The sequence below is a fragment of the Zonotrichia albicollis genome, chromosome 1, assembly GCF_047830755.1.
Source record: "Zonotrichia albicollis isolate bZonAlb1 chromosome 1, bZonAlb1.hap1, whole genome shotgun sequence".
Classification (NCBI taxonomy): domain Eukaryota; kingdom Metazoa; phylum Chordata; class Aves; order Passeriformes; family Passerellidae; genus Zonotrichia; species Zonotrichia albicollis.
The window spans coordinates 72,233,934-72,260,797 of NC_133819.1; the positions used below are offsets into that span (position 1 = coordinate 72,233,934).

Here is a 26,864-nt window from a genome sequence, read left to right on the forward strand (position 1 = left end):
ACACCAAAAGTGAGAAAAATTGAAGCTGAGGAATTCCTTTGATAATTTAAATATGGTATCATGGCTCATTACAAAGAAGTGATTCAGCCAACTGATTAGCAGACGTAATATTAATTACGCACTGATCCCAGAATGTCTTCCCACTCTACACCAACTTCTTCAAAAGGTTTTCAGAGACAGGGAAGGAGGTTCACAGATGATTCAGGAGCGAAAGTAGTGACAAAGGGTTATTTTATGACACTGTATAAAACATGAATATAGAAGCATGACAGTGAAGGAGGTAATTGCTAACAAAGGCTGCAGAAATCTGCACAGGTGGGATCCCCCTAGCCAATGCAATCACTTCAGAAGTGGGGGTGAAATCACCAGTCACCCCACAAGCTTTACAGTGCTCTACACATCATGTGCTGACTCATAATCCAGTGCAACTCCCCACCCCCACAATTTTTCTTTCTGTTAATACCAGACTTACATAAAGCCTCCTTTCCAGTTCTACAGCAAATGAAATTTATCTAATCGGCTTTACTTTCTCGAGTTTTTACAACCAAGAGACGACCTGGAGTCCCACCCCCCTGCTCCATTTTTTGTGGGGCTAGAGAGAAGGGGAAGGGAGAAGAGGGCAACATAAAGTGAAAAATAGCTGTTCTGATCAAACACTATAGTTCAAATTCACAGGATAAACAAAGGAATGAGGGCATGCACCTAAAGAAACCAAAAATAGAGCAACTCTCAATTTTGAACAGAAACCACTTTCAACAAATTAGGGAAAAAAGATTATTCCTCATCTGCCACGTCTTACATCTGTCTTACATGCCTGCTACTGTACTGTTTAATCTGGCGAGCCCATGCAATATGCTGACCTGCTTCAATCAAATACTCTCGAATTATTCAGCATTAAAATAAAAATCTTCCCTCTGTCACAATGACCCAAATACACATAACAAGCCTCCCACCCTCTTCCCTACAATGCATCAGGTCATGGGATTATTGTGCCAAAATCATCAATCAAGCACGTTGAGTATTTTCCCCTTGACAGATAGCGTCACTCTCAGTATCTGCATGCCAGTGTTAACAGTTATCTCACTTGGTGGGTTGTCTGAGTTACGGCCATGGATACAAGTCAACAGCCAGCCCTATCATTCCAGAAGGCTCAACACGGGGTGAAAAGACTTAACAAAGTGATAATCCTATCTATTATGTATTCATTATTTAACCATTTTTGGTCTGCTCTATTTTTACTTGAAAAATCTCTCAGTTACGGATTTGCTTTTGTATTCTATTTTTTGAGACTGGCTAATACTGTCAACACCAAATATCAGGGTAGAAAACAGAACTGGTTGACAGGAAAAAAAAAAAAAAACCCTTGGATTTTTTTCTGGGATGGTTGGGGGCAGCATCATTTAAAAATTTTTAAAAGAGCTGAAATTGTGCCAAAATCCTCAGAGATTTTCTCTTTCCATAACTCAGAAGATGTCTGTAAATCTTTGGGGCATTTTGGTTGTGTTTTTTTTTTTTTAATTTGCTTTCTCTTATTTTTTAAGTCAGACAAGCACTGAAGGACCTGAGGTAGCCGAAAAGAGGTTGAAGAGCATTTAACTAAACAAGCTCCTGATGAGCCTGGGATGCCTAGTTCTCGAGCTGGGCGGGGAACCAGGATCCTGGGACTGCTCTTCCATACAGGCAGCTTTCCCGCTTGCCCAATTCCCACTGGAAGTTTTTGTGAAATCAATAAATTCTAAGGACAAGCACGTCATTCATCAGCAGCATCTTCTCAGAAAACATGGTTTGGTGTAAGCATTCAAGCATTCTACCAACTCCTTTACTAAACAACTCTTCAACAGAACACAATGTTGACTACAGATAGATATTTAAAAAAAAAAAAAACAGAAAAAAAGGAACAAAAACACATACAAACGTCTATTCACTGATGGCAACAATATCATTTTGGCAACCCCTAATTGAAGCATTTCCTTTCTCTTTGGCAGTATGATTTTTATGAATTTGTCCTGCATAGCTAAGACCAAGTACCCTTTTTTGTTATTTTTCATACTTTTAAAGCTAAAACAGTTGCATTACAGTCCAGAGGACATTTTCCCTCTTCCCTTAATTGAGACAAATTCTAGTACAGAAACCTTTATCTCAACTGCTTCAACTCTTTGTCTTCAAGGATTATTTTTCTGTTTCAAGAGGCAAACACACGGTATCAAGTGTAGTTTGTTTAGATCAGATGCAATATTCACCCCACCAGGAATATGGTCACTCAAGGCTTCAATATTTGTGTTTAAGTGTCACAAGCAGCCTCCTAGGAGAGCCCTGCTGATTCACTTCACAGGTTTCCAGAATGCTATTCTATGTAGAAGAAGAAGTACAGAGCAGAGCACCTGAACACACTCATTCAGTTTTTACTTGCATTTCCTTAATACTTAACCACATTGAGCCATTTGCATTTGAGTCCAGACCCAAATTTCCCCTAAAGTTTAAGATATGCAAAGCCTTCCTTTTAAATGGAACAGGACCCTAAAACTGAGCTGACTTATTAGGAGCTAAGCTATCTAGACATATACTACAAAGAAGAACTTTCAAAGATAAGCTATTTCCTGGGGTTAATGATAAGATGGCAGGAGAGACAAGTGGGATGTTGACTGTACCTAATTTCAGCTAATCATTAATCTCCCAGAGATATCTGGAATGCCTTGAAAGTCCTGGCTGTTATGAAGTGCAAATGAAAGAAAAATGAACTTTTGCACCTCCACCTTCTGAGAAGGCACAGCCTCATTTTTTTTGTGTGTGTGCATGAAAAAACAGAGGGATTAACAGTCTGCACATCAGCCTCCTAGTTTGCTCGGTAACTCTCCTCACATTCTCTTCTGCCCATATTTTTGAAACCTACTCTTTTCCCATTTCTGACACTAAAATGAACAAGTTTACACCATCTTACACATCCACCTGACCCAGAAAAAAAACGTTCTTGGTTTCTGATGCTTTTCTGTGCTGTACAGCTCCTTAAAGAAGATATTTGTACTTGATGATCCTTGTGGGTCCCTTCCAACTTAGCTTATTCTGTGATTTAGTAGCATGATACATCATCATCTTACACAACATCTCTTTCAAAGTGTACAGAACAACCTAAAATGACAGCTCTCTTCCAGTGAAGGCAGGAATTTAAAAATGCCCAACATCACCACCTAAGCAGTATAATTCAACAGACAGCTCTCTCTAGAACAAATAATAGCAAGACTCATTTATTAAACTCAACTCCTATTTTGCTTCCTCTTGACTTCTTTTTTATTGTTTATATTTATCAATTTTAAGTTTACATTTCTGGAAAAGAGATCATCTTGGTAGAGAAGGCAATTGTTCTTCTTGCAGGAATTTACTTACTTGATGAGGCTTTCCCTTCTTTAAACCCTTTTTCATTCAAATGAGGCTGTGAACTGGAGTCTCCAAGCATCACTGAAACTAAACTGCAAGTGCTGAATTTCTAAACTGTCATGTAAAGTTATGGCTGTAAATATTTAATATTCAGTACTAAAAATGAAGTGCTTTCCTGCCTGAACAGCCACATGAACAGCTTCAAAGGCACTACTTTCTCTGCATGAAAGTAAAAGAAGAAAGGCTAGGTGGAAGCTCGAGGCATGACGACACCCCACAAGGTAAAAATAAAATCAAACAAAAGATAAAACAGCCCTGACAGTCACTGGAACAAGCTAAACACTGAGTCAGCAATTATTTTTGAATTGTTTATCCTGTTCCCCATTGTGGAACTGGTATGCAAGACTCACCGGGCAGGCAGCTCACGTATCTGATTGTGGCCAACATCCAACACTTCCAGTTTCCTGCTGTCACACACCCACTCAGGCAGGTTTTCCAGGTGATTTCTGTGAATAAAGAACACAAAGAGGTGTAACTAAATTATAATTGAGATGTAAAGGCTATTAAGAACACAGCCCCGAGAGAGATACAGATACCTGCAGGAAACAAATCTGCTACATAGCATGTTGCCTGTGAGATTCTATCATCCATCCTTCTGCAAGGATGCAATCAGGTCGTGAGTGAGGGGGCAAGAAAGCTAACAGCAGTGTTATCTCCCTACATGTGCAGTCACTAAGAAAATGGAAAAAAAAAGCTTCCAAATTATCAGGGGAGTATTAAGAGTATCACAGTACCAAAGCTGAAATCTCTCCATGGAGAAAAAAATTTCTGAGATGCTCCTTAGAAGATATTCACACCTTACACAGTTGAAATATCTCTTCAATTTCTCAAGTACACTGAAATCCACTCAACCATTCTTTTGCTATCTCACTGAACAGAGCAAAATTTTTTTCTGTGTATCTTTCAAGCCAACTGTTTTGCTTTTCTTGCATTTATCTTCACAGAAACTAGCCCTTCTGGAAACTAACGTCTTGGAGGCAAGGTTTTCCAAATACTGCATGAAAACATGCAAATAGGCACTGTGGGGCACTCCTGCATCCTGCCTTAATGACAAAAATTGGCAGCACAAGACACATGGAGGAGATTGTGTGCAAATGCATCCACATAATGACTGCTTCAGTCAGAATACACACATGCAAACTGGACATCAAATAATAGTCAGACACTTGTAGACCTGAAGTTCAGGAATAGGATGCTTATGAAGCATGAATATAAATCAATCATGTACTTATATCCTTTAGTTTATTCCTGCAATAGTACTCAATCAAAGTATGCAATGGCAACACAACCCCTCTTCTCAGATAGCTTCCTTTCTGATCTCAAATGGATTTCCCAGATTCCAAGAGAGTCAAAAAGCTAGTTACAATGCCATCACTGCAATGAACCACAAAAAGGGTTTTGTGATCAAAATCATGCATTCTGCACCAATTCATTAATAAATGGAGGACACAGCTTTTCAGAAATGGTTTTTCAACAAATCCCTTATTTAGTCACACCAGTGTGTTACGTTTAGGACAATGTGAGTAACTGAGGGCTGATGAAACTTCCATGTTGACGGCCACCAGCCCAGGTAGCTCACTAATTGTTATGATCACCCTCAACAGCGTGAGCGCTTTACGCAGGTTTTTTAATGAATGAGATTATCACTTTAAATGCAGATGAGTAATTTCTTAAATAAGACAGTCATTAGGCACGTGTATAAATGTTTTCCTGATTCATTCCTGGAACTGTAAAACAAACTAAAACACCCTCTTTTTCCATTTCTTCCCTTATCCCACCTCCCTCATTAAGGTGAAATTTATGTATGCTTTCAAATGGCAACTGCAGACATCCCTGCAGCAGCCAGGGCTGCAGAGAACTACGAGGAGCTGCAGGAGCTGCCAAACTGATGAGTAAACTATCAAACCATCACCTACGCTGGGCTTACGCTGCAGACATATCCAGAAAGTAACTTCTCAACAAGTCTCAGATTGGTGTGCATTTGAATCATCATGTTCTAACTCCATAAGACAGGAAATCTTTAAATCATGGAAATTCTTTAACTATAAAGAAATAGAAATTTTGATTTGGGCAATAATTAAAAAAAAAAAAAAGAGAAAATCTATAAAAAGGAAACAGGAAAGAACTGACCTTCTGAACTGCAGGAAAAAAGCATCCTCTAACACTGAAAATTTGTCTTTTCTTATCCCAAGGTCCAATTTCTACCCTCATTCCCACTCAGCAAGATGACAGTGAATGTCATTGTTCCATAAGTCTCTCTGATTTATATTTCACGGGTCCAAGAAAAAACATACTCTTACCTAGAAATATCCATATAAGCCAGGCAATTAGGAACTGGATACACATCAAGGTGAACAAGTTCTAGGGGAAAAAAATACATATAACAAGAAAAGTGGTGATAAAGATTTGCACTTAAATGACTGTTCCATAAGAACTATTTTAAGAGCTAACACACAGAGATTTCAGACCCCATCAATAACCTAAAAAATTTCTGAAGATATGGACCTTTGTGAACCCCTTGTGAGTTCTGTTTCTTTATTATGTTTTAGTACATTGTTACATTGTACTTGCTATGACTGACACGGCATAACTGATCTGATGAGATGAGAGCAGAGGATTTTAAAAGTTTCATGGCAAATTCTCATTTTTTCCATTTCTGTCACAAGAGCTGTAACTTCACCTCCATCACCCTCTGCCCAGAAGAGTCAGTCACAAAACTGCTCTACTTTTGTCTCACTGTTCACTTAAGATATAAGCATGGGAAGGGAACCTCCCCACTCTGGAACAGCAAGTTACAGAATGCCAGAGTCCTTTAGGTCATGGCAAGATCCAGAGTATTTGTCAACACATTACATAAGCCTTGGCATGCCTGTGGAGTTCCCAGTTGCAGGCAGATCTTTTATAACACAACTAGAGCTAGTAATGTTATTATTGAAGCAACCAAAATATAGCTCATGTCTTAAGGTTTCAGGTAGCTAGTGCTTAGTGCTAAGTTAAAAAACACCCCAAAACCCAAACAGACATTTATTTGAGCCTACAGAAAAATCAGCTGAAGTGCAACTGTAACAAGCAGTTTCTTTGGAAAATGAGATGAAAACAAGGTGGGAGAGGGTAATGAGAGGGCAAGCCAGGAGGAACAGCAAGACCAAATAGGCAGCTGGTTGCAAGACATGGGTTGACTTGGATTCTCAGCCCACATTGAACATGCTATGAGCACATGCTCAGATTATGTTAACTTTTCTCAGCTACAAAGATCCTGGCATGAATACTTAATGAAGGCACAGGCTTAGATATTGCTAAGATGACAGCCTTTTAAAGGCAGTTCAGACTGCTCATCAAATGCAGAGTTCTCCTACTTTGCATTTTCTTTATTCCACACTGAACTACTCTAAATGATAAAAATTGTGGTGCAAACTGAGTATTTTAAGTAACAGCAGTTTCCAGAGACAGATCAAACAGATCCTGTTCATGAAACACAGCAGTCATGCAACTGCATATGCACAAGGCTGCATTATTATTATCAAATACAAGGAAATGAAGTTACCATTATGAATTTCAGACCTTTCTGGACAGGCTAAGCAGCTAGAGGGAGGAGCAAAAATTTATAGTTTTGGGTTGTCTCCCAAATGGCCACTTGTTCGAACTTTGTCAGTGCAGAGAAAAGCAGTAAATTCCTACTGGTTTTAGTAGAGCAACACATCAATGCAACCAAAATAAGCGACAAATTCAAGAACCCTCCCTACTGACATAGAGAAGAATTTCTAGGACTTTCACAGTTCTTAGACCTCCAAATTGTATTTTTGTTAGGAAGTCACTTCCAAAGCCCAGAACTGCCAGTAGCATTACACAGCACATGTGAAACCCTTTTATCTAGGACTGTGTCAAGAACCCCCTGACTACGTGCACTACACTCCAGAAGCATCTCACAGAGAGCCAGGTACAATGGCAGTACCACAGCTGGCACTCACCATTGCAGGAGGCATACAGAGCTTTGAGGAAATAGCCGCTGATTTTGAGGGTCACCAGCTGATTCCGCTCACAGTGCAACACTTCCACGTTGTTAAAAACTGTCGCGTCCAGCTCCCCAAGTTTGTTGTCTCGCAGATCCAGTTGGGTCACATGATGCAGAAAATCTATTTCCTCGGCCTCCAATCTCCTAATTGAATTCAATCTTGCAGACAAAAAAAGGAGATGAGTTGTAGTTAGAAGGCAGGCTCCTGATGACAAACCATTGCTTGCTCTACAATCAATCAGCTGCACTGGATAAAACTAGCATGCTTTCAGGTTCTGATCAAGGTTGGTTTTTAATATTTTCCCCTTTGTTATGTTAGGGTTTTAATCCTTTGAAAAGCAGGATAGCTGTGCTCTGTAGCTTTATCCCTCATGACAAAAGAATGATGACACCAAGCTCCTTTCTAAACTACTTTGAAAAGTACTGATGAAAAGCTCTGCAAAAAGCTAAACGTTACTGTGCCTATAAAAATAAAAGATGATCTGGCTGTTATTTGTGCCCAGTAGAAAAATTCTGCAATCAGCTGGTCCAGGCTCTGAATTGAGCCTTGACCAGCTGATTGCAGAATTTTTCTTTCCCAAAGACCATAATAAGAGAGAACCACCTCCTACCAGAGCCATTTGTAATAAGGATCTCTTTGGACTCCTCTGAGGGTATCAATAAAATAACATTACTCATGGTGGACAAGGCCTTTTAACACACCAAGAAATATTAAAATATCTGGTTTTGCCCTTTCACCTTCAATGCCCTTTTCCTCACCTCACAAATCTGTAAGATTTCAGATAGAAGCTTTTTGGGCCAGGGACTATCAGGTCTATTGCATTAACACTGCAGCAACACAAACTGCAGGAATCACAAACGCCCTAGGCTCTGTTTTGTTTGATCCTTAGGTGCAAACATTCATTTCCCCTAAAACTCATTTCATATTGATTCCCCTAAATGCTCCAACTTCCTCCAAGAAGAGTGCTAAGTCACGGCAAGTGCTGGGAGTTACATAACACCACCAGAAACACGGTTCAGTGGACAAACACAAGAGAGTTATACCCAGAGGCAATTCTGACAGCCAAGGAGAAGCCACTTCAACACAAATAATTTAGGCTCACTAATTCTTCCCCTTTTCTGAATACCTACCTTAGATCCACATGCTTAATATGAGGCATCCTTTTTAACACCTGTAGGTTCAGGGTATCCATGCAGTTTCCTGACATACAGAGCTTATCCATGGCAGTCAGCTTCTCCAGCACTCCAGGAATGTCAGTGAACTCATTGAAGGACAGACTCACATAGCTGAGTTGATGAATATGCTCCAATTCATCGGGAAGGGACTGGAGAAAGTTGCCATCCAGTAAAAATGTCTGCAAGCTATTAGAAGAGGGGAAGTGAGAGTGAAGAAAATGAGTGACCTGTTAAATCCCATTTCCTTCCCATAAATACACAAATCTGCTGCACTTACAGTGACATACAATATACAAAAGGGCAGCAGAAAGAAAAATGCTAATGAATAATGCTGTAACATCTGCTACAGAAGATATTCACCAAATAATTAAAAGCTTTGGCAACTATGAAGTGTAGGCTGTTAGACAGTTCTTTCTCCAGAACTACAACTTGTATAACAGCTGAAGAACATAAACAAGAAGGGTTAAAAGATTTCCTTCACCGTGAAGGTGACCCTTGTGTCAAATGCTGGAGACTGGAAGAGCTCTGAGGCACACAGTGTGCTTTCCCTCCATCCACAATTGCTTCCATATGGATCTACAAGCCAGTCTGCTCTGACAGAACCCTGCAAGTTTAAACTGTTTCTCATAGCAGGAGTATGCAGAGTCATGAAACTGCTTGTTGCCTTTGTTGCTGTCACGCTGTGCATGTGAAAGTTCTAAGAAAGTACTTGCTTGTGCATTTCTCCTACAGCTGCTGGAATGCTTCTGAGGCTATTGCAGGACACGTTGAGTTCAGTCAGGGTTGGGATACTGCAGACTGCCAGGGGGAAGTCTCCTAAATTATTATTCGAAAGGTTAAGGCTCTTCAATTTGGTGAATCTAAAATGAGATAAGAAAAAATAAAGGAAACAAATCAGTAATCGACACTAAGTTGCCTCACAATGATTAATATAAGGCAAGTTTGATTATCTACATACAAATCACATGCATTTTTAATTTATATGCTCAGGGCAACCAGGGAAATGACCAGACACTCAAATTCAACACCACCTGTAAGAGTTCACTCATGTTAAGCTGACAAAGAGGAACAGACCCTCCTGAACAACACATTAAATGCATTTTCCAATGAGTGTAACAAACAAAAAATCCCTTGCCATCCTTATATATTTCACTTCCGTGGCATCCCACACTGTACTAAAGCATTGCTATTTTCCTGAACCCATTTTTTGGTAGTAAAACTACCACAAGGGTAGTTTTACTACCAAAGGTGCAGGAAATTCTCAGACTATTTGAACACTTATTTTTTGTGGTGCTGCTGACCTGTGTACTCAGGACCATTCATGTTTGCCTTCCAAACAAAAATTCTCATTAGAATAGACTGTTTGGAATACAAGTGGGAAATGTGCTGAATTAAAACAGAATTTAGCACAGCTTCTGTAGTGAGAGACGCAAAATTTTGCCCTTGACATGTCACAGAACTCTTAAAGCTCCTTGGTTTATGACACCAGCCAAAAAGAAAGCAACTTGGATGAGTTTGCCTTACTAAAAATGACCAAAATCATTTAAACAAAAAACCCAAGAAGGGGACAATCCAATTAGCCAGCCTGCATGTTCAGCAACATTATTATGGTTGCCTGACAACCACTGGGAGGTGTGCCTAAAGCCAAGTAACAGGATGAATGAAAAGATCTGTGTCAAACTCCGATAGATGGGAGGAAGTTTCTTTTCTGGCACAGCTTATACCAGGACATTTTATCTGGACTTAATTTTCCCTTCATTAAGGATCAAGTCCTTTATTTGTGTGAGCAGACTTTTATATAACTTGGCAATGGAAGCAAAACTGCACCCATGAGTGCTGCTATTCCACATAGAAGTAATCTCCAGCAGCATGTGCCAATGTATCCATAGCCTCTGCATCAGCCCATTCCTACCTCAGAGAACTCTGTTCTCCTCCAACTAGGAAACATGGAGAGCAAATGCATCAAGCATTAAAAGGTTAAAGAATTTTAATAACAGGTACTTCAGTGAGGGCAGGCTGTAAACTCATATAGCATTTACACAGGCTTGCAGCAAGCAAGGGAATGTTGTACTCTCTAGTGGTATTTTGGTGCAATGATGGCAGGAGAAAAACAGAGAAAAAATATTGCCAGAGTTATCACAAATTTTGAACACCCTGTGCCATGCTGGAGGCAGAAGAAGTTTGGAACAAAGTTAGATGGAGACTAAAGGAAATCTTGCAATCAAATTAGTGCTGCAGGGGAAAAAATGCTACTGTGCAGAAACGATGACTAGTCTATCTCTAAAGGCAGAACTGTAAATTAAAAAGGAGGCAAAGGTAAGTTAGTAAGAGCTGCTAGCCAGAAAAATAAATATGCACACTTTAAACACTATACCTTCATACTCCTCTATTTTGAGAGAAAGGACTAAAAATCTTGAATCTAGAACTAAAACACACAATCCTGCGTTTATCTTGAAGATAACTGTAGATTCAGGGCACAGATATACTGCCTTGAAATTTGGGGTGTTTCTGTGGTGGAACAGCTGTCCCACATCATCTTCAAAGTTAGCTGCAAATAAAAACAAGAGTGCTCCAAGCACTGGACTCTGAGCCTTTAGAATATTTTCTCCCATTTCAGCAAGTACAAAAAAAAGTAAAAACGTGAAGATTAAGTCAAAATAACTCAGCTGTTGGAGAAACATCAAAATGTAACCTTTCCAATTTTCAAGCCAACCATGAAAAAAGAATTAACTCATTTAACAACCACAGCAAGGCTACAGCCTTTATCTGTGCCACTGTAGTCTCAAAAGGATAGTCTCAGGGCTTTTGTCCACTAAAGAATCCACTAGAAGATCCCAAACACAATCTTGAGATAAAATTACAGAAGATCAAACTAAAAGAGCACAGAGGACTGGGGCAGCAGTGGTAAAGGAAGCTAAGAAAAACAGTAAATCCAGTGTCATGTTCAGCTTCAAGGCTTTCTGCATACATTCTTGTGCATAACTGCCCTAGGTCAAAGAGGAGGAGAGGAAAAAAGCTCCCCCTACCCAACATATCTGGATTACATCTCTACTACTCTAATCTGTGTTGTACTGTGTGCTTATTAAAAGTCTTTGGTGAATAATCTAACTAGGCAGGAAACAAACTGAACTGGTTAACAAGTCTACGTAGTGCATCCGTGAGAATGAACAGTACATCCAGTATTGGATACACTCATACAAAATGCACAAAACGTACATCAAAAAATACACAAATGAAAGTTCATTGTTGAATCACATTTACAGAAACACTGAAAGATGGATACCATAGTCTTAGTTACAGTTAAGACACTAATTTAAGACATCTGGCCGGAAAGATGTATTTTGTTCCCCCATTGCAAGCATGTTAATTTAGAAAATGCTAAAGTAATATTTCTTCCCATGGAGCATTGTCAAGTGCAGAACATTACTGAGCCAAACTAGCAGGCATTTGCTCAAAATTAAGATCTAAGTCTACCTCTCATCTTTGGCTACTCACTTCACACTTATGCACATCACAAGCATCACTTCCATTATGTAGCACTGCCACGCTGCACATTTAAAATGTTGCATTGTTTGTAGTGCTTCTTATATCTACACAGATTTACAGTCAGTCACACCAGTACCACTTGTATATCACATCAATATAAATAAGGTAGGAGGGAAATATTCTAAAGACTCCAGATTTCTGTTGCAGCTGAGTTTGCAAAGTATCAGGCTTCCAACAGATTTTACAGAGCAACATCTTTGCTGTTTTCTCACACCCAAATCTTCACTCTTATCAGAAGCAGGCACATAGATCAATGCTGCCCACATGGCATTGCAAGAAAGAAAAAAAGGCACATTGCTTGTTTGAGGCATCACAGTGTAATAACCTCACATCAAATCCATACATATGTTTTTTGTCCTTCCTCCATGGTTCCAGACTTTGCTATATCTTAGTAAAAGTCAACCTGAATGAAGAACAGCATCTCTCAATACACTATGCTCAGTTAGCTTACTAAGCTTTCTATTGTAATGGCCAATACATAAACACTCACTTTGCTGAACAAAAATAGCCCTACATTAAGCTAGAGCAAAATGTTGACATGTCAACCCTTGGATTTAAACATGCAATATGACTGAACACTAATTGCCCTAATTGAGTCAAAAACTGCCCACTTATTTAATCCTGAAGCTGCCACTTCAGGAAGGGCTTTAGTTTGACATATGAAAAATAAAGAGATGGACTAACAAGAGAAGTTTGTATCATGGCAGAGCAATGAACTGATGTGCTAATTTCAAATTCAGCTCTACCTGGTGTGAACAGCAGAGGAATTTCCATTACACAGTACAGCATTTGTGTTCCACTATGTCTGGGGCAAGGAGAATAGTGTATTCCAAATGGTAGTCATTGAAATTCAGCCATAACAGGCCCTGGTTATATAACTGGTCTTGTCCTACTCTTACAAAAACAATTAAAAAGCAGTATTTTACTACACCTGCAAGGGAAGGCATGGCTTAATAAAGAACTCAATCTAAGGAAAGCAATCACCTTCCCAAACCTCTTTCCAGAACCTGGGCTCTCATGACTGTCCTGTGGTTACAGTTCAGTAACATTTTCAAGCATCAACATCGGTGTCCCTCATTCTCAGCACCATGTCTGAGCAGAACAATGGTGTTTGCCTTGCAGTCCTGTGACAACTTTTAGAACCAAACTAAAACTTGCCACCTTCTTGAACACCTGCTACTGTGGCCACTTACTTAACCACGAAGAGAATTTCCCTAAAATTCTGCTATGGCAATTTCCTCCTTGGAAATAAAAGGTGCAAATTACTTTCCTTCTGCAGTTGTGTTGGATTGCCCTCCATGGCCTTACTGCCTAAGGGAGTTGCCAGCCTAGTGCCAGAAATACTGTGATAGCATTCCCTTTCCAGAAAGGTGCCATTGCAAAAGCCCTAAATTAGTAATATAATTCAAATGATGTTGAGTTAATATAGTTAAGTCAAACTCAGATTAACTCCAAACTTAACAACAATAAAGCTTTTATTATATTACATTACATTATATTACATTTTATTATATTACATTATAGGTTGGTAAGAGTACCATGAAGACAAGAAAACCAAGTGCACAGTTCTGTTAGTGGAAATAACTTGAACCTACACTACTACACAGTGCAGTTCTCAGGTTCTGCACATACCTACCACACACTGCTTCATATGGGGAGGGAGACCGACCTCAGAGGAAGGACAAAATTCTTAGGAAAAAGTAGTGAAAATATATTCACTTCCTCTTTTTTGGAAATTTATAATGGAAACACAAAAGCATCAACTAGGGGTGGACTTCCAAACTGAAACATGTTTAACTACACGAAAAGAAACCCTTTACTTTGGAAGCCATATCCAAAAAATCTAGACAAGTAAATTGGAGACTAGACAAGTAAATTGGATTCCATGTATATGTTCATTTGTTGAAACATTACTTGGAAGAGAGACTGCTGTACTTAGCCTTACAGTTCACTAAAGTGAATCCAACTAATCCAAATGCAAATTCGACTTTTAGACTACACTATTTTAAAAGCATGTATATCTTATTGCAATTTATTTTTCTCATACCACTATTAAGTTCACTGTTCCAATATAAAAAATAAAAATAAAAAAATTCAATGTGTTTCAGGCATAAAGCCAATTTTGCAATTGTCCCCACTTAGTCATTGGCAGCGACTTAATTTTATGATTTAATTTTTCTTTAATTAAATATCACTGATTTTTGCTGGGTGTTCACGAGGGCACTTTCTTGAGATCACAAAGATACACAGGAGTTAAGGAGAACACAGTAGTCATGAAGGCTTGGAAGGATGCAGTAACAAAAGGAAACTCTTTGTTCAATGTCTTTACAAGTTGGATAAAACAAAAGTAGTGAAGTTACATAAACAACAAAGTACAAGTGTCACTTTTACCATAATAAATATTTTTTTTAAAAAATTCCAAAGCTACATAGGTGAGAAAATAAGTGTAGCATTAAAATACAGCAAGCACTGGATGGGGTTTGTTACTCGGAGACCTCTGGTTGTCAATACCACACCAGCCTTTCTTCTCGCCCTGCTGCTTAGATAGCTGCACTTCAGTGTTTGACTTTAAGTGAAAGAGAAGAAACTATATAAAAGTAAGGTTTCCTCCTGTCCAAGACCAACAAAGTTGTGAGAAGCTCCCCACATCTTGACACACCATGGAACAAGCAAAGTTAGCATGCTCCACATACTAGGATTCATTTGTATCAAAAAAAACCCACCCCAAACCCAAACCACAACCCCCCCCCCCAAAAAAAAAAATCAACAACCCACCTGCAAAAACAAAACAAAAAACAAGCAGACAAAAAAAAACTCAAAAAGAAAACCACCCAAACCCCATAAACAACAACAAGAAAACAAAGGGAAAAAACCAAACACCTCAAAACCCAAACATACACCCCCCAAAATGAAGGGGGGGGGGGGAAAGGAGAAAGCTCAAATCTTTTCCAGTGCCCCTGTGAGGCTGACAAAGGGGTAGTTTTATAGTTGACATTGATTAAACCATCTGACTTTCTCCAGTAACCTCAGTTTCATACCCTGATAGCAATAACCACAAGGAGTACCTCAAGGCACTTTGAGGCCAACCAAGTGGCAGGCTGGAGACCTTCCTCCCTGCTCCTCTAGGCACAAGCTAAGATCCAGCTGCATCTCACACTGACTTCAGGCAACCTTGCCTGCTGGGTTCATACCAGACAGGTCTGCAATACTGGTTCCCCCTTGCTTCCAAGTGTTCTCTGAACAAAGATTGCATTTTAATTTACCTCCTTATTGCACAATGAATTTGTAAGGACAGTTTAGTTTGAGTTCCCTGAAATCCTGGGTTTTCAGATAAAAATTGGAAGTTGCAAGGGATTTCAGAAACACTTGCATCAGTAATTCAGAGTGCTCTAGTCTTCTCATAACCTAGAGATCCATCTTCAAATTTCTGTCACTAGTCCCAAAGAGTTTCACCAGAGATGCCACAGATGGCAGTGATTTCTATAAGGGGTCTGGGAGAAAAATGACACCAACTCATCTTAAGATAAAAAATCTATATCATCACTGTTAACAATTAACAACCACAATCAGAATAATAATTAATTATTTCGATAAAACTGGCAAGCATAATTTTATTTGTTTTTAAAGCAACTTTTGTGTTTTATCTATTTTTAAAGCAATTTGTAGTGTCTTACTACATCTCCCTTTTCTTTTTCTTAATTTTCTTTTAAATCTGCAACAGTCATATCTTTAAAATCCACATACTGATAACTTATTTTTCAATATAAGCAAGAAAATAATATTCTTGATGCCAACCACTTTTTCCAACAACACCAACTGAAACAATTACTTATAAAGATGAAGTGTTCTCAGTCCAGTGAAGTAGAGCAACACCAAATAAAGACTATGGTCTATTCTTGTGCCTCATCTCAGAGCAGTACTCTGCAAAATTAGCAAGCCTGTACTCTTCTTAGCATTTCAACCAGGGAATCTCCTCTCTTCTCCAAAAGAGAAGCAGCCTTTCCTTTAGTTTTAGAAAAAATTCTGTGAGGGAGAACAAGTAGCATCACTTGTTACTTTTTTCAGTACAGATGAATTTTCAGATGGCTTACTTGTACATATAGCATGAAATATGTATTCCCTGATAAGTAGGAAAAACAATAGAGGTTGCTGCATTCACCTTTCAATATTCAGAGTGTTCAGTTATGGAAGTTCACAGCTGCAGAGCACCTACAGCAACAAAAGGGGGTTGAGTGGACAGTAAAGCAAGTAGAAGTGCAGTTACTGGGAAAACTTATATCTACATCTTTCTACACCTTCAGATGTCAGGTACTAATCAGGACTAAACATTTTATTCATAAATGCAACAAATGGTATTATTTTAATAACTGAAAGAAGCAACTGTGCAGACAAAAATAGGAATTCCTTTTTTCCTAATACATTCCTGACTGTACCTGCCATGACAGTGCACTAGTCAGCACATCATTACTATGACCCAGGTGCTTGCAAGTCAATTCAGTGGGTGGCTGAAAAGTTGGTATTTTATTGTGTCTTTGACACATTTGTTCTGAAATCCCGCATTCATTAAATTACCACCCAAAGTGATTTATTAAGAGGAACTGCAGCACCAAGAACTGCTTATAGTAAGAGTAATTTTCTTAGACTGCCTTGCTAACCAAGTTTTACTTTAAAATTGTACTGGGAAGGGTAGGTATGTAAATGCCAATGTGTTTTGTTCAAAACATCCAAGCACATGGCTATTTTGGAGCCTTAAATACTTGTAGGCTTGATTGAGTGGTGCTGCACCTCATGTGCAGCTCCAATTTAGCAATTGAGAATTTTGTAGAAAAGCCAACAGCACCAAATCAGAACAGCAGAGATTTTGAACTTGTTTTCCTGTGATTTGAAAGAACACGGTGAACAGAAAAAGACTTTGGTTTATTCAGTGAAGTTTTACCTTGTGCAACCCCTATAAATCTGAAAATGGTTTTATGGAATTACTTTAAAAAGAAAAAATAGATCAATCAGATGTGTGTTCACAGGAACAACGAGCTTCACTTTACACCTGTTTTGATACTGGGTTTCACTAATGATTTCAAAATGTGTGGTGCTCTCTTCTTTCCAGATATTTGTGTGTTTACTCACTAGAGAAAAGCAGACTTGCTAGCGGTCAAGCTGGCTCAAAGCTTCTGGGGAACACAAGTACAACTCGAGTTTTCCCACCCAAAGGAGAAGTCAGTTCTGTGTTTCTTAGGGCAGGAAGGAGAATGGTTTGGGAGCACACTCCAGGGTCAGGCTCATGCTTTTGCTGCAGTATGGAGGCAAAAGGCAACCAGCAGAGCATGGCTTTTCCGAACCCTCAGTGAGAACTGCCGCTACTTCACAGAGCCCTTCCCACTGGCACAGCAATGGAAACAGTGGCAACAGCTTCCTCCAGCCACTCACTGTCTGGGTGATCCCACCAGTCCTGGGTGAAGGTAAGGCTGGAGGACATCAAGCAGACAAAGGGAAACATCAAAGGGAAACATCAAGGGCAGGAGTTTCTGATGCACCAACTCAGATACACCAAAACAGTGCTCTGTAACCTAATTTATTTTCTCCAGAAGTTCCCAGATCTGCCTTGTGCCTTTTTGACAAGCTCAAAGCAATAGAAGCAGAGCAGAATATTACTTGCTTACTGAATAGGGCCAGCTCACAGAAGAATGAGAGACAATCAGTTTCGCACCACCTCAGGTATATACCACTTCTCCAGATTCTCCTCATCTCAGAAAACAGAAGTATATATTGTCATCTGAACTCTTTCACTCTTTTATGTTCAGCCTCATGTTAGTAAGAAAAAATTTAATGGTTTGTTAACCACCAGCAAGACTCATCAGCTGTTCCTACAACTGCAATATCAAAAGAACATTAAACAGAGAATGACCATTGCCTATTACATTAATTATCAATGCTTTCTAATCCCAAACAGAATTAGTTGTAGGTACACGGACAAATCCGAACCTATTGCAAACAGAAATTCACTGTAGGTACATGGACAAAGCATAGTCAATTACACTTTCTGATACTTAAAAAGGAAAAAAATTGTAAGAAGTCGTTAAAATAAGAGACACTGATTATTTGTCCATGTTCATCGCTAGCTTATGCTAAAATCCCACTTGTTATCTGGACACCTATGCTGACATTCACAGTCCAGTCAGAATTTCTCTCCAGACTGTGCTCATAAGGTCTTGGAATAGCTGCCTGCTTTGTTTGTGAAGCAGACTTGCTGGGTTCATTCATCTTTCATTATGCCAGATTTTTTGTTTTTCCAAAATGAAATTGGAATGATATAAAAATACAACAGCCTGCATAATCCATCTTGTACTTTTCAGTTGTTTTTCAAAGAGGAAGAGATTTAGAAATGTGGTTTAAAACATTTTGTTTGAACAGGACCATCCACAAATACAATCCTGAGGTACTTTGCAATTCACTTACCACTGAAATTAAAATCACAGCTTTATATTCAGTATGGGAACATTCATCTTTGTGAACACAGAAAGGCTGCTGATTCCACAGAACACATACATTAAACCATTCAGAGCACCAATCCTGCTGCTGTCTACCCATTTGTTACACTCTTGGATGAGCTGCAGTGGAAAGAACTGGAAGGTCACAGATACTAAGAAAGAAAAATAGGACTGAGCAGAGTAGAAGGAAGACAGGAACCAGACTGAATTTATGAAATCAGGGCTTCCTTTGCTTGGGGGGGCTAACAGAAAACTTCTTTCCTTGGTCACATGCAGTACTGCTCCTACATAGAATGGCTGCCTTTGATGGGCAGCTCACCAACTCATACTCACTCACACGAGTCAAAGGCTGAAGAACTACAGTCTGGCCTCAGTAGGTACATAAAAATACATTATGAAAATTGCATTTTGAGCTGAATATATCCTTCTATTTACAAGAAAAACATGAGGTTTCTTATGAAAGGCAGTCTGTTTCTAACACACAAAGTTAACCAATTCCTGAAGCATTACAGTCAGGCCAATGTTTCACAAGAAGAGGTAGTAATTTTTGCATGATCATGTCTCCAAGGACAGAGGAAGAGTGCTAGAACCATATTACTTTACCTTTGTAATTCACTAAGCGCTCTACTTGTGGATGGGCTGGGGTTTAGCCTCAGGAAGTTCTGCTTTAAATTGAGATGAGTGAGGTCTTGGCTATAAAACAGGTTGGCAGGCAGGTGCTCCAGGCTGCAGCATGAAAGATCCACTGAGCTGATGCGTTGTGATGCAACCTGGAAGTCAAGTACAACACCAATATATTAATACAGTAATTAAAAAAAAAAAAACAAAACATTTCCTTCACTCCTACCAGCACATGATAAATCGTTTTTTAAGCACAGCAGAAGCCAGGGTTGGCATATACATCTGATCTAACACAGTTTACATAATTGCTGCAAGTTATGCCATGATCGCTTCCTTGGCTTTAGTGCTTAAACCATGTGCACAGAGGACTAACAGGAAGAAAAGAACAAACGTTTGTCAAATTAATATGTGAAATGAATCTATTTTCTTTTATGAAGTTATGCAATACTTTACAACCAGAAAAAAAAATTACATGAGCTTTAGTTTAGACCTTTGGGTAGCACTGCCTCCTCCAAGTAAGCAGAAGTGAGAAGATAGCAGTCATCACCGCTGTCTTGGTTTCATATGTCCAAGATGATGATGAGTATTAAATGACAGAAGAGTTATCCCATTTACACCTTACTGAAGAGAAAAAATAACCCAGCAGAGCAAAGCACCAAACACTCATTTCTTCTCAATGAATTAGAAGACTGTTCAAAAGTGATAAAAAAATATGACAAAAACAAAACAGAGATTTGGAGGCTTAACACTGTTTTCCAGAAAGAGGAAGGTAAAACAAACACAATCTGCAGAGGCTAAAAAAATCCTATCACCTAGCACTATATATATATATATATATATATATATATATATATATATATATATAGCTAGTGTCATTCCACAGAGACCTATAAGAAACTTCTTCAAGTGATGGCAATACTGCCCCTTTCCATATCTCTAGGATACACCTCGGTGAACTACATCTTCCTGTTTTACTTATTTACTAAACTTTACTAAAAATAAATAAAATATCACCAGCAAAATCAAAAACAAACACAAACCTGCAATGTAGAATGCTTATATTTTCTGTCCTCCACCACTGAAAATGTTCTTTCACAAAGTAGCATCACAGACATGCTACATGGCAAAGCACCACCTCAGTAATGCAAGGCAGTGGGGACAGTGGGCAAGGAAGAGGAGCCAAATGCTAGAAGAAGGAGAGGCATTTTTGGAGCAGGCATGGCTCGACCCAAGGAAGAGAAGCAAACAACTTCACCACCATTTTAGGTTTCTGGGACCACACCAGCAGTGCTCAAATAGTAATGGTGTTCTGTCAGCTGCTCATAGCAAAAGCAGCTATTGTTTCACTGGCCTTTTATGCTGGGATTCAGGAGGTACAAATACCATATCTAAGGGGCAAAAAGAGAAAAAGACCCAACAACTCCTCATCAATGCCCAGTGACATAAGAGCTTCTCAAGTCTAATGAAGGCCATACCACTCAACCTTCTGGGCTGAGATAGAGCCCCTGCTACAAGGCGCTCTGAAACTAAAGGCATCACGTGTTGAAGAGGTAGCTTGCCACTGATTTTTTTTTCCTCTCGAATGCAAGGTGCACAGGCCTTAGGATAAGTGGCTGCTGTTATAAACACACATAACAGAGCCACAAGCTTCAAGGGGAACAGACACTGCAGTGTTTTTCTCCAACACAACCATTAATAATCCAGTCCTCCCACATCCATTAAAATGTGTGAAATTTGGTTACTCATTAGTTCAGTCCTTTTGTTACTGTAGCTAGTATTTTTCTGCCCCTTGTAGTATGAGACAAGAATTATTCACAGGCTATACTGAGCAGTCATCTCCGAATGCTGGGTATTCAGTCTGTTTATGCCCAATTCTGTACAGTTCTGATCACACTGCTGACACCCATTAAATTAAAAAGGAGGAATGTTTGATTTCAGGTGTAACACTTGCATACACTGTTGCTCCAACTACTTGTTTGGAATGTGATATGAACAGCAATAAGCAATCCAGCAGCACTTAGTAAGGCTCATTACTCTAAAAATATCTCAAGAACCAGAAATGGTAACTCTGAGTGGGAATCATGATAATGCAGCCAAACAAAATCAAATATACAAATTCTACTGTTGCCCAAAAAAAGGATGCAGATCCTTTCTTAAAACTGTAAAATACTGAGAAATAAATCTAGTTAAAAGTAATTTTGTTTTTACAGGTTGTATGTGTTGGTTATTTTTTGTTTGACTTTTTTTTAAAGGGAACACTTTATTATACAAAGCATTTAATTAATATTTTCATGCAATTGACAAATATTGAATGATGCTTCTACCAGAGAGATAACTGTAAAACATAAAACCATTATTATAAAAGGTCTAAGTTCTGGAATCAACTGTAATTTTATCAAAGTCTTTCTGTTACCAAGCAGTACTCTAAGAATCAACTCCCAAATTATTACAAGGAAGGCTCATATAAACATACATAGTTATTCTCACAGGCAGGGATAAAAGTTCTCTTTCGATTGCTCAAAACTGTGCTATAACAATTCCTACAGAATAGAACAACAAGGTGAAAAAAAAAGAAGCGTAACAAAGGAGAATATAATTGTAATACTTTTTTTCTCTGACCAGAAATTTTCATCAGTTATTTTGAAGTTGAATATCAAAATTCTGAAATCATGTTATTCTGAAATCAATCAATCTTGCAATTGTCTACAATTGACTTGAAAATAGCAAGACTGCACATGCTTGAGTTTGCTATTGTTTATTAAAAGCAAATACTTTTTTTTTCCTAAAAGATGATGCAGTTCTTTAATAAAGCACTGTGTTTCCCTGACTCACTCTGGAGAATCACTGCAGAGATAAGCTGATAAAAGGTGGGAAAATGCTGAGTAGGATATCCTTCACACTCAAAAGAATAAAACGCATCTGGAAAAAAAGACATTATCTGCAGAAAGTCATGCTTCCACTGGAAGAAAACAAAACAAAAAAATTCCACAGTAAATAAATATCCCATCAAGTTATCTGGGTTGTGTTCAACACATCCATGCTCCTACAAAAATTGTGAAGAGAGTTGTTGTGATAGCACTGCAAGAAGGAAAGGCTTTTTGGATACACAGGGAACTTGCATTAAGTGCCTGCTATGGTTTGTTTGGTGTTTTCTTGTAGAAAACTCTAAAGTATAGCTGTTGGATATGCTATATGTACATATAAAAAAATAAAACCATAAGCAGCACAATTCAAAACTCCACACGCAGAAGCTGCCATGGCCCAAACCAATCCCCCTCAAATGTCTTCTCATCATATCCCAAACTGCACAGACCCCTCAACTTGTGTCACACGAAACCACTGCTGCATTTCCAGCCCCAAGAGCACTGAGGAAATGGCTGGGGCAATGACCTTCTCAGAAGATGGTACATCACCAGCTCTCAATGACAGGAGCTACAGCAAGGAGCTGCAGAGTCAAGGCCTGTCTCTGCAAGACATGCAGCATTTGACACCCTTGCAGCTCAAACACAAAGCAAGACCTCACACTTCTTTGAAGTCTGTTTTTCAGCAGGGATATTTAATCATCAAAAAATATGAATAAAAACTATGAAATATGCTGCTTTCTCCATTCCCTGGATATGATTTTTAAATACTTCACAGTCTGTCATTGTGTTGCAATGTCCCCCACTCTAATACCAGAAAAGTAGTAATGGGATAAGGCCACACTGAACTTTGTACATCAAACCACAAAGTCTAAGGGAAGATTTTTTTTTTTCCAGCTCCTGCTGCAACCTCAGTTATGCATCCTAGGTCCACACTGTTCTATCTTTTTTCAGTCTTCAGATAAATACAGCAAACTAACTGTAGTTTTGAAGAAGTGATACACAACATAGCACATGTACTACAAAAAGCCATTGGTCTACCCACTGCAAACACCAGAAACCCATAACTGCGCTTTCCATTTTCCCAGCAGCACCAAAATGCAGATTTGTTGTAGAAATACCACCAGAAATAATGCTGTTGCAGAGTGCTCTCCCTCCCTTGGGCAGTATGTCTTCTGCTCCTCCCCACCTGAGAGTTGCACACATGCCAAAGAAACAGGAGTCTCCCTAATATGAAAACTCACTTTTACACGTGTTACTTGTGCCACAATACAAATAAAAACAACTATTCCAAAAAGCAAGCAGTACCTCTGATGCCTAAATTCCATGCAACATTTCAAATAGAAATTTGCCAAAGTGTTCTGATTTTATTTTTTTCTTTACTTATTATTTTTATAAAGGAAACAGTATTCCAAGACCTATGAAAATACAGTATGGGTTCACTGTAAAGCTGCTGGCAACAAAAATACAGAAAAACACTTGCATCAACCCATATTCTTGTTGCTTTTTACTACACAGGGCTGAAAAACCACTTTGCTTTGTCCATCAGCATAATGACACCTCTGTCACTGAGCTATGCAACAAGACTGATTATGGTCTTTGTTTTAAAGCCTTGGCTATACTACAGAAATTATCTGTTGCTGACAATGGATGTCAGCAATGGGCACAGCTGAACCCAGCTGTATGGACAAACACAAGTCTTGTTTACACAAGGACATCTTTTGGTGTGACCTGTGGTGTGAATTTAGACCAATGTAATTATGTCTTTTTCCTGTTTACCCTCATCCCATTACCTATAGTTCTATTCAGATAAGAAATTACTGCTTAGGACTTCAACAGAAGACAAAATAGCAAAACAGCCCACACTTTAGAGGCAGCCAAATTCCCAGTCTGTTTGAACTGAGTTGACAGTGTTAAATTATACCTGCTGTAGACATGCAATACAAAGGCAGTTCAATTTTTCTCCTTTAGGATTTGTTTTTAAACAGTTTGATAATCATCACATCCCACCGAGGCTGGCATAAGCCTTAACTAAACAGTGATACATTGTCTTGAAATACCTAAACTAACTTTGAGTAAACAGGTTCTCCTCACCTCACAACTAACCTTGCTTCAAATACTAATCCTCCTTTCTATTCAAACATCAAAGCCCTGCTCAGCAGAGAGGCTCCCTCCATGGAGCTGAAGCCCACAGCCAGGAAGCACATTGGTGCCCTCAGCCACAGCCAAGAGCTGAGGAACTCCTTAGCCTGGTAAACAACCTAATGCCAGAAAACTTAATGAAGGGGAGGAGGGAAAAAAAACTTTTGCTTTACAGCCATGTATTTTCATTTTTAAATAACAACTGTTAAAATGGGTGCAGCCCAAGGGTAAAAGGGTACTGGCTTTTCTGGCATCTCCTTTTTGTTTTCTTTCAAGTGTTAAATTAGATACATGCCAACTCAAGCTAAGGGCCTCCCACAGAAAATAAAAAACCCAGCAAAGGTTTTTTTTGAAAGCTGTCACTCAGATCTACAAACCCAACAGGCACCACCACAGGTCAGAGCAGTAAGTCCCTACTAAGAGCAGGGCAGATGTACATGCCAGTGTGGCAGCACTCACAGGGCATTCTTGCCCCAGCTCTCCTGTGCAGGTGAAGCAGCCAAAAGCCTCCAGTACAAACACCTCATGCCAGCAAGACTCGGGGGAACAAAAATAATTTAAACTTGTCACTTCTCTGCTCTCCTTATCTCTGTACAAAGTTTTATAAATAGACAGGTCACTTCTACTTTTGGCCCTTGTACAAACCTCTAACAACTGAAAACAGCATTAGCAAATATGTGTGGGGAGGGGGAAATGTGAAGGGGATTAACCAGAAGTTTGGCTCCCTTACTTTTCATGACAGGAGACCAGAAAAAAAATCACAGATGTGAAAGCCAGTGTCCCAAGTTTAGCATAAAGATTTTGAGAGCAAGAATTTGACAAAAAAGGTGACATTCATCACCTGTTATTTGGAAATTCTGGGTAATATCTGAAGTCATTACTAGAATATGAGTACTTTTGTTCCTCCTGGAGGAGAAGTAGTCTTCTTTTAGAGATAATATACTGGTATCCATATTACCCAGGGAATGGAAGCAACTCTGTACCTTGGTGGTAGTCACACTGGGATGCTCACACTAAGACCCCTGCAAGGACAAGGCTTAAGGCGTAACTTAGAGTTAAGTGACAGTAATTAGCTGTTGCATTAAGCTACCTCTAATTCAGACATGTGAATCTCCATTTGGTGGAGCAAGGAATATTAACATCCTTAGAACAGCTTGACTGAAAATAATTAATTTGTAAATACTGCCAAAGAGGTGACAGTCTAATAAAAATTAAGAAAACCCCCTTTTTCTTCTTAGTATTCCTGTTAGATTTATTTATTTACAAAGACAAGCTGCTGTACTGCCAAGCACACAGACTTTGCAATGAGCAGCCCTCCAGCAAGGACTTTCTTTCAGCATTTTTTCATTTCAGCATGGGAAAATCATGCAGCAGATCCTCATGGAGGCAATGCTAAAGCGCATACAAGACACTACGTGCAAATAATGCCTGACAGAGTGACTGCAGTAGTCAGCAAGGGAAGATCAACCAATGTCATCCACCTGGACCTCTCTAAGGCCTTCAGCACAGTCCCACACAACATACTTATCTCCAAACCATGAAGACATGGACTTGAAGGGTGGACTATTTAGCAGATAAGGAATTGGTGGATGGATGCAGCCAAAGCTGTGGTTCATGGCTGTCAGTCAGGTGGAGGGTAGTGGCCCTCAGGATCACAGGTCTTGCAACTGGTGCTCTTCAATGTCTTTATCAATGACATAGTGAGATCAAGGGCACCCTCAGCAAGCTTACAGATAACAAAAGAGAAGGAAGAGAAGCCATCCAGAGGGACCTGGACAAACTTGAAAAGTGGGCCCGCAAGAGCTCATGAAGTTTAGGAAGTCCAAGTCCCAGGAGCTGCACCAGGGTCAGGAGACGACCCCAGATGTAAGTACAGACTGCTAGAACCCATCACTGAGAGCAGATTGGGGTTCTGGTCGATGAAAAGCCAGACATGAGCCAACTACAGGCTGGGCTGCACGAAAAGAGACGTGGCCAAGCGGGCAAAGAAGATAATTCTCCCCTTCTACTCTGTCCTTGTGAGACCCCACCTGGAGTGCTGCAATGAGGTCTAAAGTCTGTAACACAATAAAGAAATGAACTTTTCAAAGCATATCTAGAGGAAGGCTACAAAGATAATCCAAGGTTGCTCAGAGATGCTGCAGATGCCCTGTCCCTGGAAGTGTTCAAAGTCAGATTGTATGGGGCTTTGAGCAACCTGGTCTGCTGGAAGGTGTCCCTGCCCATGGTGGGAATTTTGGAACTAGATAATCTTTAAGGTCTCTTCCAACTCAAACCATTCTATGATACACTATAGATTTCAGACTCTTGCCAGTAAGACTTACACTGGAAATTCACTTGTCTGAGTCTCTACAGTCCCACATGGAGAGGGTGGTAGGGTTTTCTTGTTTGTGTTAAGCAAGAGATTATGCTAGGTCCTCCATTGCTGATCTAGGTTCTTTGACACAGCTGTATCATATGGATTAATTCAACATTGAGATTAACTCTTTTCATGCCAATATTCCACTCTAACACAGAAAGGCCTTCTGACCCAATATTTTGCAATACAAATAATCATGGATATAGCTCTACTGGCCTGTGGCCAAAAAC

At 39.3% G+C, this 26,864-nt stretch overlaps 1 protein-coding gene across 1 annotated transcript in view; it reads right to left on the minus strand.

The window, feature by feature from the left end:
• The window catches only part of PHLPP1 (PH domain and leucine rich repeat protein phosphatase 1), a 135,569-nt gene that overhangs the window by 25,274 nt on the left and 83,431 nt on the right, over nucleotides 1-26,864 (minus strand). Inside the window, exons 4-9 of the mRNA XM_074544905.1 lie at nucleotides 19,255-19,421; nucleotides 9,334-9,480; nucleotides 8,576-8,806; nucleotides 7,401-7,603; nucleotides 5,733-5,793; nucleotides 3,783-3,878 (exon numbers count right to left, since the gene is read on the minus strand). Of these exons, the coding sequence (XP_074401006.1) occupies nucleotides 3,783-3,878; nucleotides 5,733-5,793; nucleotides 7,401-7,603; nucleotides 8,576-8,806; nucleotides 9,334-9,480; nucleotides 19,255-19,421 (905 nt within the window). The remainder of the gene's footprint in view (nucleotides 1-3,782; nucleotides 3,879-5,732; nucleotides 5,794-7,400; nucleotides 7,604-8,575; nucleotides 8,807-9,333; nucleotides 9,481-19,254; nucleotides 19,422-26,864) is intronic.